The sequence below is a fragment of the Thunnus albacares genome, chromosome 2 (assembly GCF_914725855.1).
Source record: "Thunnus albacares chromosome 2, fThuAlb1.1, whole genome shotgun sequence".
Lineage (NCBI taxonomy): Eukaryota > Metazoa > Chordata > Actinopteri > Scombriformes > Scombridae > Thunnus > Thunnus albacares.
In genome coordinates, this window is record NC_058107.1 from 1,724,833 (window position 1) to 1,736,667 (window position 11,835).

General features: G+C 39.3%; 1 protein-coding gene across 1 annotated transcript; it reads right to left on the minus strand.

The window, feature by feature from the left end:
- Nucleotides 1–5,151: 5,151 nt before the first annotated feature.
- On the minus strand, nt 5,152–11,835 carry LOC122989621 (tumor necrosis factor ligand superfamily member 15-like). Its single transcript, XM_044362628.1, has 4 exons — nt 11,273–11,835; nt 7,935–7,965; nt 7,190–7,252; nt 5,152–5,842 (listed from the first exon to the last, which is right to left on the minus strand). Exons 1-4 carry the CDS (start codon nt 11,540–11,542, stop codon nt 5,394–5,396), a joined length of 813 nt encoding a protein of 270 aa, XP_044218563.1. The 5' UTR covers nt 11,543–11,835; the 3' UTR covers nt 5,152–5,393.

Below are 11,835 nucleotides of genomic sequence, written 5' to 3' on the forward strand. Positions count from 1 at the left end.
TTTATTCTTGAGCCTTACTTCTTGGTCTCTCACACACACTAACACATGACCTAAAATCGATCATCATCTACATTTCTCTGGACCTTGTAAAGATACAAATGCAGCCTGTAGTTATTTGGTAAGTACCCCAAACCTTAAAAAAGGAACTATGTAATTAGCTATCCTCTTTTTGTGTAATTTTCTGTACCCCTCCAATTGTGATAAGTAGTCTATGGCAATTTTATAATAAATCACAGCAGATTTATAAAGTGCAAGAGAACTCATTACCACATCTCCCCCCAAACTTCCAGCTTTGTTGCTTATACTGTAGCCTGTAATAACAGAATAGGTACCCAGTAGATAAAGATACTACTACTACTACCTTAAGAATTTGTTTCCTTGTACCTACATGTATGTATCTGTACATGCAGAACTGGTACAAAAAAACAATCACACTGTAAACTGGGAATAATTACACTTTATGTTGTGGATCGTAATCTAAAGCATTTCCAAAAGAGCACTTGATACAGAAATGTGGCAACAAGCTGTACAGATGAAAGACTGTTTTCAACTGTTAGTCAGAGAAAAACTGGCGTCAGGGCATTAGTAATGACCTACAGACTGAACTCTTTGTTCCTGCTCTCCTTTGAAAGAGAGCTGACTGTTGAGGTTTTGGTTGAGGTTACAACTGGATTGTATCCTGATGTTGCTGTGTCTGCTGTGTGCTGCTGTGTATGATTTATGTGGCTGCTGTGACAGGCTATGTTAAGGTGTCATTATTAACGTTACTGAGCGTGTTGGTGCAGGTGTAACTCTATCAATACGCTTGATTAAAGGTAGAGTCAGTCATTCTGGAGAAAGACTGTTGATATTTAAACTAAACACCCAAACAAATACAACCCTCCCTTCGTGCTCCTTCAGAAGCTTTGCCCCTCAAATTCATGGACGCACATTGCCATGGCAACGGCCAAAAGAGAAATATGCTGGAATCCAGAGCAATACATCAGCTGTAAAGTCACTTCTGTTCCTTTCACACATTGTCATGAGCGGAAAAAAAAAATTGTCCCATGTGAACACAACAGTCCATCCACACTGTCCGCCTCTCTGCTGTCGGCCTCCCCACTTCTCACTCGACCTGCGTTCAGCGTCTCTGTCCACAGAAGCAGGCATCTGTCAGCTGCAGCTCCTGGAGAGCTGAGAGGACGGTAGCTGGACACACTGCCTTCACCTGGCTGACTGACGGCAGACACTTACTGAACCAAAATAGTTTGCACGTCGGCTTCACAGGAAGAAATCGACAGTGTTTGTATTTATTGATTCATTGATACGGTTAATAAATTGAAAACACGTGGGCTATACAGCGGCTCAGATTACGCTTCACTAAATGCAACAGAAACAGACTCAGATTCAGTGTGGATGAAGACATTTAATAAAATGGAAGTATGTCTGGCTTTTTATGTGAATTGGCCACAGCGTCTGTCTCTCCAGTTTACAAGCCACTGCCCGCCACACAATAAATGCTTTGTCTCCCATTTACAGAGCCTAGCAGACAGCTAGCAGATGGTGAGGTGAATTTCACGAAAAGTGTATTGAACAATCTCTCTCAAGAATCACTGACACTACCGTTAATGATGCAGCTGCATCTGTCAGCTGTGTATGTGTGTGTGTGAATATGTGGATGGTAATGTGATGCTATTAATGTTTGTCTTGGTGCCGGTAACATTACCTCTGATGATGTAGGAGGCTTGTATGATTAAACTGTGGTGCATTCAAACAAGTATAGATATAAGATTTTCTCAGGAATCCCACACTGATTTTTCTGCCTATACTATTGTCAAGATTGTTTTTGTAAAAAAGCAAAGTTAGGTGGAACGAGAAAAATTCCCGCACATGATTCACATGCGTGACTCATGACTCACTGATGTAAATGCCTTCAGGAAACCAAAAAAACAAGATAATTACAGCCGTAACGAGGTTGGTGCCCAACAACTATAGAAAATGTTACGCAACAGTAGATGACTCTGAGCAATATAAATCCCCCCTCTGTGAACTAACAATGGGTTTATCAGGACAGGAGATGAACGATAACCGAAATAGTGAAACTGTCATTTTCCTGTTCCCATCAGCGGTTTGGTTTTCAGGAATCCAAAATGAAAAAATGAATACTAATGTGAGAAACATTTGGCATGAGTTAGGAAAAGAATGAAAGCATCACATTTTTACTGCACAAACAAAGGGCTCAGTGTTTTCAGTGTTCATTTGATTTTTTTTTTTTAATAACATTTCCTTTAGAAACATCATGCACAACATACACATGTGCAAACATAAAAATTCACAAATTATATGATCATGTATTTCAAAGTAGGAAAAATTCCCAATTGTATAGCACCACAGTACAGAGTGCCCAGCAAGCAATGAATTAAATAAATAAAAAAAAAACACATCTTTAACCTTGTTAATATATAAGCATACTTGTACAACAAAACCTTGCACCTTGTAACAAAACATATTAAAGAGAAACCCCTCTCCATACCTTTTTATTAGCTTACAGTGAGCCCGATGGTGAAAAAAGTCAAATTCAATATACAGCCATGGTACAATGATTATACCCAACCCAACAGAGATGCTTAACATCAGTCCTCTTGTCCCAAATATTAAGGGCACTGCTAAGAACCTGAAGTTATCTTCAACAGTGAGCTGAGCTTTGAACAAAACAAAGAAATTAGTACAATCATGTTCCTACCAGCTCAGGAATATTTCCAAGATTAGAACAATGTTATCTGAAAATCGCTCATGCTTTTATTTCTTCACACCTTGTTTACCTGCTGTTTTGCTGTTCTTGTGTTCTTCTTTTTATATTTGTGACTGACAGAACTGAACATACTGTGGTACAGTAGAGGCGTTCCCCACATTGTATGTACTATTCTATTTTACATTTCTACCTTTCTTTCTGTCTTCCAGTAATTCTGCACTGTTGTTTACTACTCTTCAAACCTTCCTTATCAAAGCCACCAAGCTGGCTATGGCAATGCATTGTAAGGCATGTACTTGGCCTGGTGCTACTGTACTGCTGTCTGTTGTCCTACAATATAGATTACATGAAGATAGAGACAATTTACATGGTACTACAGTAAGAAAGTAACATACCACCAGACTTCTCTTAATACTAATACTAGTGTTATACCAAAAATCACGATTCTTAAGATTCTACAGCTTTATGGAAAAAAACAAAAAAACAATGTAGTAGTTCTCTGTGGATTTTCTGCTATTTCCTTTTTCTCTAACCCTCTCCTTGACTTGTACTTTCCCACGTTACAAAACTTGCTCATACACTTGACTCTATCTGGCCGGCCAGCTATGTTTCTGGCCATGTTCCTCAAGTCAAGTCAATTTTTATGTAATTGTTTGCCTCAGGGGGCTTTACAATCTGCACAGGAACAGAACATCCTCTATCCTTAGACTTTCAATTTGAATGAAGAAAAACTGCCTGATATGATTTCAACCTTGTCATTCTATTTGCGGATTTGTCCATCTCCTATTTTCCCGGACCTATGCTTAATCAAGATGCTTCAGGTCTGTGGAATCTAATGCCCAAAGGTCTTCTCTTGCTAACTTGTTAAATGTTTCCAATTGTTCCTCCTTACTGAAATGACCATTATTGACTTATTTTTAATCTTAGTGAAGGTTTTTTCCACAGGGTTTAACAGACTGACCACCTGGTTACGTGACCTGGTGTAAACTGTGTAAATAAGATTTAGGGGTTGGCCAAACAAAGATCATCATTATTTCCAGTGCAGCTACCAAATTATTATCCTACATGAGACCTGGGGCCAGATGCATAAACGATGCCTATGCACAAAAACCAGAATGTATGGTGAGAATGTGTGCACCTCGCGTTCTTCAGACCAGCGTACATGATTTTCTAAATTGATCTGAGGGTGATGTGATGAGATGAAATATAATGTGAGAGATGCAATCTTTTAGTAAAACATTGTTTGTTTAGGATGAGAACCAGCTGCACTGATTGTGTGATTTGTAAAATGCCAATTAAAAGCGCATTTGCAAACATAATATTGATCATCTTTGTGTGATTGATTTCATCATTCTTTTTATTTACATAGGAGTCAACATTTTATGTATTTATTTGCTCTTAATATGATGTTTATCCTTAGTTGTGTCACACCTTGTACAAACTAATCATCAATTGAGATATCACTGCTGGCGATGGTTTACAGTCCATGAGATGAATTAATGATATGGACGCTATTAAGAGCCTCACAGCCATGTGTAATCACAGCTGTTCTAGCTATTGAACCTTGCAGGTGCAACACAGTCTGTGAAACTGCACGTTCTCTTTCCTGTTTGTCTGACTGGCAGCTGTACAGACTGGTGGAGTAGGCGGCCAACTGATATGAAGCGGGTTCAGGGTGTGTTTTCATCCACTTATGGCTCATTATGGGAGTAGGCTTGTGCGCATGCACCCATTTCCACAATGACTGAGATTTATAGAACAGAACCATGTGTAAATCTGATAAAAAAGAACGTGTGTGCATATGTCTGGCTTTGTGCTTAAACACAGCTTTAGCTGTGATGAATTGTTATGTTTTTGGTGACCTTTTGAACTTTAAACTACAGTAAAAAACACTACGCACTTGTTAAGAAGAAGTATTAACATCTAATAGGCAAATTCCAATGACTTCTGACTGAGCACTGAAAAATGTGCACTACTATTTCAAGGGAACAAGGTGGTGTCTTCAAAATGCTTACTGTGTCTGACTAACAGTACAAATCACAAACATATTTAATTAACTGATAATGATAGAGCTTGTGGTTACTTCTCATTAAAGGGGAGTTTTTCCTTACATCTGTTGCCAAGCGCTGCTCATGGAGGAATTGTTGGGTCTCAGTACGGTCCAGACCTGCTCTATGTGAAAAGTGCCCTGAGATGCCTTTTGTTGTGATTTGGCGCTATATAAATATAATTGAAAATTTACAATGCCTATTATGGATTAATATGTCCATTATTTCTCAATGAACTGATTAGTCATTTGGACTTTAAAATGTCAGAAAATTGAGAAAAATGTTGATCACAGGTTCTCAAAGCCCAAGATGCAACCTAAAATCTCATGTTTTGTCCCAACCAAAGATATTCTGTTTACTATTATAGAGGACTAAAGAAAGCAGAAAATATTACTGTTAAGAAGCTGGAACCAGAGAATTTTGATTTTCATTGCAGCTCTAGTTGAATCACTGTTCAGGGAGCAGTTATTAATGAGTTAAAAATAATGCAGCTTATAACTTGAACGAGATAAAGCAAACCTGCAGTACAGTAAATACTACTAACTTCTTAATGTTGCAAATTCATCAGTGAGTTTACACTTCATAAGCAGTAATAGTAAAAGGAAAGCATATAACTACACTGGTGTCTTCCCTAAAATTCTCATGGAGTGCTGAAGTTCAACACCAAAGAATGTCAATTCTTGCCTCTTGACAATAAGTTCAGGGTGTGATATTGTCACGCATAGTTTGCTGTTTTCTGGCAGGTCAAACAAGCCGGCTGTATAGAGTGATTTACTCCAGTTATTCATGCTACAATTCACTGTGTCGATTGATGACAGGAGATCTGTGTCCTTAGGGTAAGCTTCCCGGAAAACTGAGACCTTGGTGGAGAGTCTTATCTCATCTTGTCCATGACATTTGTTGGGATCACTCTCGTAGGTGATCTGCAGGAAAACTTTGTACTTGCCATGTCTGAGCACCACAAGGTTTCCATTGGAGTAGTTGAAACCTCTGTCACAGTAGGCATTTCCTAAAGTACTCTGCCACTGAAGACATTTCCCAACAGTGAAATTGTCATTGGGAGCTATGGATGAGAACAGAAAGGCAGAAAATTAGGTTGTGTTTTTTTTTTTTTTTTTCACATTTAAGCTCTACAGTAAACAATCAATCTGAGAGGACGACCTGATCTGAGACACCTGTTGATGTGGTCTTTGACTCAAATGCAAAGCAACACACATTCTTGATATTGGTGAGCCTCTTTATTACACTGACAAATGCTGAAAATCAGTTGGGTCACAACTGTCTAGACTAGTGATTTTCTATATTTGTCAATCAAAAACCAAAGTATAAAGTGGATCATATGCTATGGCCTTAGCAGTCACCAGATCTCAACCCAACTGAATACCTGTGGGAGGTTTTGGAGCAACGTGTTAGACGATGCTCTCCACCACCATCATCTAAAATACTGAATGAGGGAACATCTTTTGAAAAAATGTTGTTCATCCCTCCATTAGAGTGGAGGATCTATGACAAGGACCACTGGTGCTGTTCTGGAGGCTCCTGGAAGCAACAAATAACTAACTACTCTTTAATTTGTCTTCCATCTGACAGATCCACAATTCTGTCTCCATTTTTATACCCTAAATACGCACAGGGTAAATAACTGTCCCAGTTCTGTTCTTCTTTTTTCATTATTATTTTTTCCTTTCTTCCTACAGTTCTACTGTTCTAACTACTCCTTTACTGTCATTTATCCTGGTTAGAAAACAACTGTATATATATTTAAAGGGGGAACATGTAAGGAAAAACAAAACAGAATGTGCCTACCAACTACAGTTAACAGCGTAGACACAACCTTTGTTCCTATGTCCACTTTTTTTTGACTATGCTGATCACTGTTATAATCTGTCTGTTGTGTTTTCAATACACATTGCAAATGTATTAAAGTAATAGTGAGAAGTGTTGCTGTTTGATCAGTTGTGAGTCATGATGCTCATTACTGATGAAACTTTCTCTCTCAGTGTGAGATGATTTACAACTGTTATGCTTGTTCCACTGCATTTTCCATGGGAATATTTTTAAGTCTTTGTGGCACCAGGAAAAAGAATCCATGCTGTCAGTATTAAACTGATAGTCTATATATTGTATTATCACACAGGTCAAAATATATCGCAATTTATAGGTTCATATAATTTGTGTTATGTAACATCATCAACATATACAGACAACTACAGAATGTTGAAAACGGGTGCCTACTGATGTTTCCTACACTACTGTTATTCAGTTTTTTCTTCTTCTTACAAAGAGCTTTGCAGTCAACATAGGGCGCATATTTTTAGTTTGCCATCTCCACTTTGAAACAAACCTAAGTGCCTTTCCTAGAAACTAAATTTCTAATACTGAAAGCCTTGCACTATAAACTATGTCTTACCTGTCAGCATGGCGCTTGGATACATGTCCGCTATTTCATGTTGCTGCTGTTTGCTGCTGATGACTGCAAGAGAGATTCAAAAAGTGTCTTTTTACATGCTCATTTTCGCTTTACTTTCCAGAAATGAAGTTTATAGACTTATAAACAAAGTTTATAAACAAAGTTTATAAGTCCCATTTCCCATTTCCATAAAACAGGGAATTTAAACACACCACATCCATTCCTCTCCCCTTTGTCTCAGCTTGCCACCCTCCCACCCGACCCCTCCGCTAACTTTTCTTTCTTCTCTGCTTGAACACAGGAACAGGGGGCTTCGTACAGATGCCAGACCATCGAGACAGCACCCCCGCCCTGAGTCTCGACCCCCTTGTTCCCACTTACCTCCCTGATGTCGACGCCTCTCCTTCTTACATCTATCACTCTCCTATCCACTTCCTCCTTCTCCTCTTTCCCGCCTGCTCTTCTTTCTCCCCATCCCTTGACCCTCATTCCCTCGACACTTACCCCCTCATCCACATCCCATGACCTCGACCCTCACCCCCTCATCCTCACATCCCCGACCCTCTCCCCTCCCCCATCCATCCTTCCCTCTCCAATCATCCCTCTAACTATCCTTCCTCCGTTTCACCCTGCTCTTCCACCACCCTCCCAATAAACCATTAAATCTATATTCTAGAAGGAGTGGTCTTGGTTAGTGAAATCAGCAAAGTTTTTATCTCTCTAGATTATTGAACAAGATATTTACCAGAGGAATTTGTTTCCCGATGCATCATGAGCTGTAAGTAAACAAATACAGTCTTAGCAACAAACAGTAATGATACAAGAAATGAAAAGAGCAGAGAAAATGTTTGTAGCTTATTGGTCCAGTGAGGAAGGATATTAAGGATTTATATTTTTAAACTAGTAGAGACAGCTTGTCTTGGAGTGTGGAAGGAAGCATTAGGTTACACATCACGGCGTGCTGCCTGCTGGAATGTCATAGGAGGAGGAAGAAAAAAAAAGTGTCTTGGGTCTTGTCACTTAGCAATGAACCTAACTTAAATGACGGCATCGTCCTGTCCTGTCTCTGTCAATCACCAAATATATGTAGAAATGTTGCAACTTAGTAATAGCAAGTAGATTTAAACTTTCCTTTTTGATAAAGCTTATAGTTAGGACCAGCCCAGGCTCGCCTCGGACCAGCCCTTAGTTATGCTGCTATAGGCCTGGACTGCCAGGGGACTTCCCATGATACACTGAGCTCCTCTCTCCTCCTCCCCCTTTCCATCTGTATGTATTCACATACCATTAACACATGTTACTAACTTGGCTTCTTCCTTGGAGTTTTGTGTTTTCTCATCTCGCTCTGTGGTTGTGGACCGCCTGCTGCCCTGTGGTCCAACTTTACACCCACTGCTACCAATATTATTATTAGTCATGTTTCTATTATTATTATTATTATTACTGGTATTGTTATTATTGTTGTTACTGTGCTTCTCTGTGTCTCTCTTTCTCGATCAACCCAAACGGTGGAGGCAGATGGGTCTGTTAATTAAAGAGTACGGTCTAGTCCTGCTCTGTATGAAAAGATCCCTGAGATAACTTCTGTTGTGATTTGGCGCTATTTAAATAAAGTTGATATGACTATGTAGTGGTGTTTTCTGTGTGCTGTCAATTCATTAAAATGAAAAAGTATTTTTTTGGAAACATGCAAACACTTAAAAAGCAGTGAAGGTGAAGAGGCCAAATTTGGAAACAAAACTAGAGTGGGTTGTTAGCAAAGAAAAAAAACCAATGACATCACATACAGTGACACTGTACATTTATGTGTGTATCTGTAAGCTTAGTTTTGTAAACTTATACATTTATGTTTGGGGGAGGGACAGTTGTAACACTTTATTTCAATTTACCCAGTAAATAAAAAAACATGTACACTGGAATACCCAATGTGCTATATTATAAACTGCAATGTGTCAACTACTGAAACAATGTATTTAAGTGGTTTTATGAAATATGTACAGGTTGCAAAATGGATTTAAATACAGTCAATCCACTGTTATAACTGTTCCAGTGTACAGGGATGGTTGTTACACATGCAAGGGATGGTTGTAACATGTTTAAAATATACATAATTAATCAATCAAATGAAAAAGATTTTTGTCAAATTTGTGTTTTTCGACGAACGGCAGACAGGTTGTCAAAAAACTAAATTTTATTGAAGCTTGAGGCTTGGAACCCTGGCACTCCAGCCTCGGCCTCTTCTTGTGAAACAGTACAGGATCACATGCTGTAAAAAAATATGGACGTAGTCACCGTGACGTCACCCATTGGTTTGTGAACTGCTGTTTCGAAGCCTTGAGTTTAGCGATTTCACCATCGCCATCTTGGATTTGACTGTTGCCATGTTTGATTTTTGGAGCCAGAAGTGACCATATTTGGACGACACGGTGGAACTGACCATAGCGCTAGCTGCTAGCTTGGTTAGCATGGCGCATTTATAATCTATGATTTACAGTGATAATGCTGATACTAATTTCCGCTAGCGTAAAACAGGCCTAAAACCATTAAAACAAAATGTACTCACTTGAAAAACTGAACACCTGCCTCCTTAGAGGGTCTTTTATCACAGCCAAATGCTGAACAAGACTTTTTAGGCTACCAAAATGTTACAATTAACCTTCATGAACTGAAAACACACTGTGAAATAATAGCAGCTATACCTATACTCTGTGAATCTGGGGTTATGCCATGGTTACCATACATAATCAATGTTGTCGCTGTGGTAGCGACTTGTCAATCACAATGCAGCCATGTAGACCATAGTTTATAAAATGAACATCATGATGTATTGAGAAAGACTTGATACAAGTGATTGAACCATAAACTCAATAGGAAAGTGTTTACTGAGGTAATAAATCAAGTGAGAAGTAGGGTCATTTTCTCATAGACTTCCATACAATCTCACTTCTTTTTGGAGCCAGTGGAGTCGCCCCCCAATGGCCATTAGAAAGAATGCAGGTTTAAGGCACTTCCGCATTGGTTTCACTTTCCAGACTGGGAGTGTGTATTCCTCTTTCTGATATTTGGCATGCTATGAGCAAACATGTGTTTCCACTGACTATTAGCATGAGACTAATTATGTAGACCTTTGGGTTTTTAAAATATAAATGAAAGTGCTTGGTTCAGGGATGCTTGTAACAAGGCGTTAAGGAGTTACAATTGTAATTTCTATTTTTAGCTTACAAAACAGTGATTCTAATAATGCTTAGATCCTAGACATTTGATCCCAGGACAGTATCCACAAAATACAGAACACCTCAAAATAATAACACTTTTGCCAGTAAATTTCTTTGGGAGTTTCAAATGTGGCTCCTTTTTTTATAAGAAGACAATCTAACTAAGCATGTGCAGAGCGAGTGTAATTGTTTCTGATTGGAGGTCTGGTCTCCCCTACCTGTAACCTTAGTTTTGTAAACTTGTACGTTTATGATTGTTTTGTAAACGTATACATTCATGTCTGTATCTGTAAGCTTAGTTTTGTAGACTTGCACATGCAAACTCCGTTTTGCAAGCCGGTGCATTCAGACAGGCTTGCAAGCTCACTCTCACAAGCTGTGCGTTAAATATACTGACCAAGCTGTGCGTTAAATATACTGACCACTGAATGCACAAGTTTACAAAACGGATATATCCTTGATACAAAACCCTGTTTTCAAGGACACCCTTTTGATATAATATTCCACACATAGCAGTCCATTTGTTGTTCTAACTGCATGTTGTTAAATTTGTGTTGTTAAGCAAGAATGAGCTTAATGCGCGTGCGGTGTCAAAATGAGCAATAACACTAGTTTAGGAAATATGGATTACTTCGGTGCAATTCTCACCTAACTTTCGCAAACACTGTAATAGGAAATAAACTGTAATCCATTTAGATAATTTATAGAACAGTAAAATACGTTATATTCTCTTGGTTGCAGCAAATTCAAAGACATCGTTTAATAAACTGGTTATTTTAACTAGACGGCACATTGACCGTAGCTACTTTTCGAAACAGTGATATTTTGGCAACCCTTCAGCAACATCAGTGAGTTTGCCTGCTGTTACCTGGCTGTCCGGTGTCTCAGGAGCGCTCCTTCCAAGCAGCAGCGCGAGAAGTAAAGCCAGTGCCGCTGAAATCACCAGAAGAAGCGCCACCGCTAAAAAATGGGCCATTCGCGTAAGTCGCTTTTCTCTCCGGTGAAGAAGTCGAATCAAAGAATTTTGCCGATGTAATCTACCCTCCTCTCCACAGCAGCAGGGGCATTCGCTGTCCTCCTCCATGCCGCTGGTTTCCCATGAGCAGATCGGCCGCCGGTTCCCATTCAGCATCTCCATTTCTCAGTGTGGTGTCGCCCACGTTAAAAAGCACATGACTGGTAGCGACTGTCTATTTAACCGAGTTTCACTGAGTGTCAAGACTAAAACACTTCCTCTTTCAGAGGTTAGGTCTCCGTAGACTACACACGTTTCATCTCCTGCCATAAATTGGCCAATACCGGATGGACAACCAGCCCACGGACGACTTTATGGGAGAAGTTTTCACATTCCCCATTTCACAACACGGCCTTAACATACAGTACCGTGCAAAGATTTTAGGCACTTCAGACGTTTAGATTCTCCATCATGCA

What these genes read in the sequence shown, in the direction of transcription:
- LOC122989621 (XM_044362628.1), bottom strand. Translation starts at nt 11,542, where the DNA reads ATGGAGATGCTGAATGGGAACCGGCGGCCGATCTGCTCATGGGAAACC. An exon ending in TCGGGAAACAAATTCCTCTG is followed by an intron (nt 7,253 to 7,934) that starts GTAAATATCTTG and finishes TCTCTCTTGCAG; the next exon opens with TCATCAGCAGCAAACAGCAG. An exon ending in TCCAAGCGCCATGCTGACAG is followed by an intron (nt 5,843 to 7,189) that starts GTAAGACATAGT and finishes TCTCATCCATAG; the next exon opens with CTCCCAATGACAATTTCACT.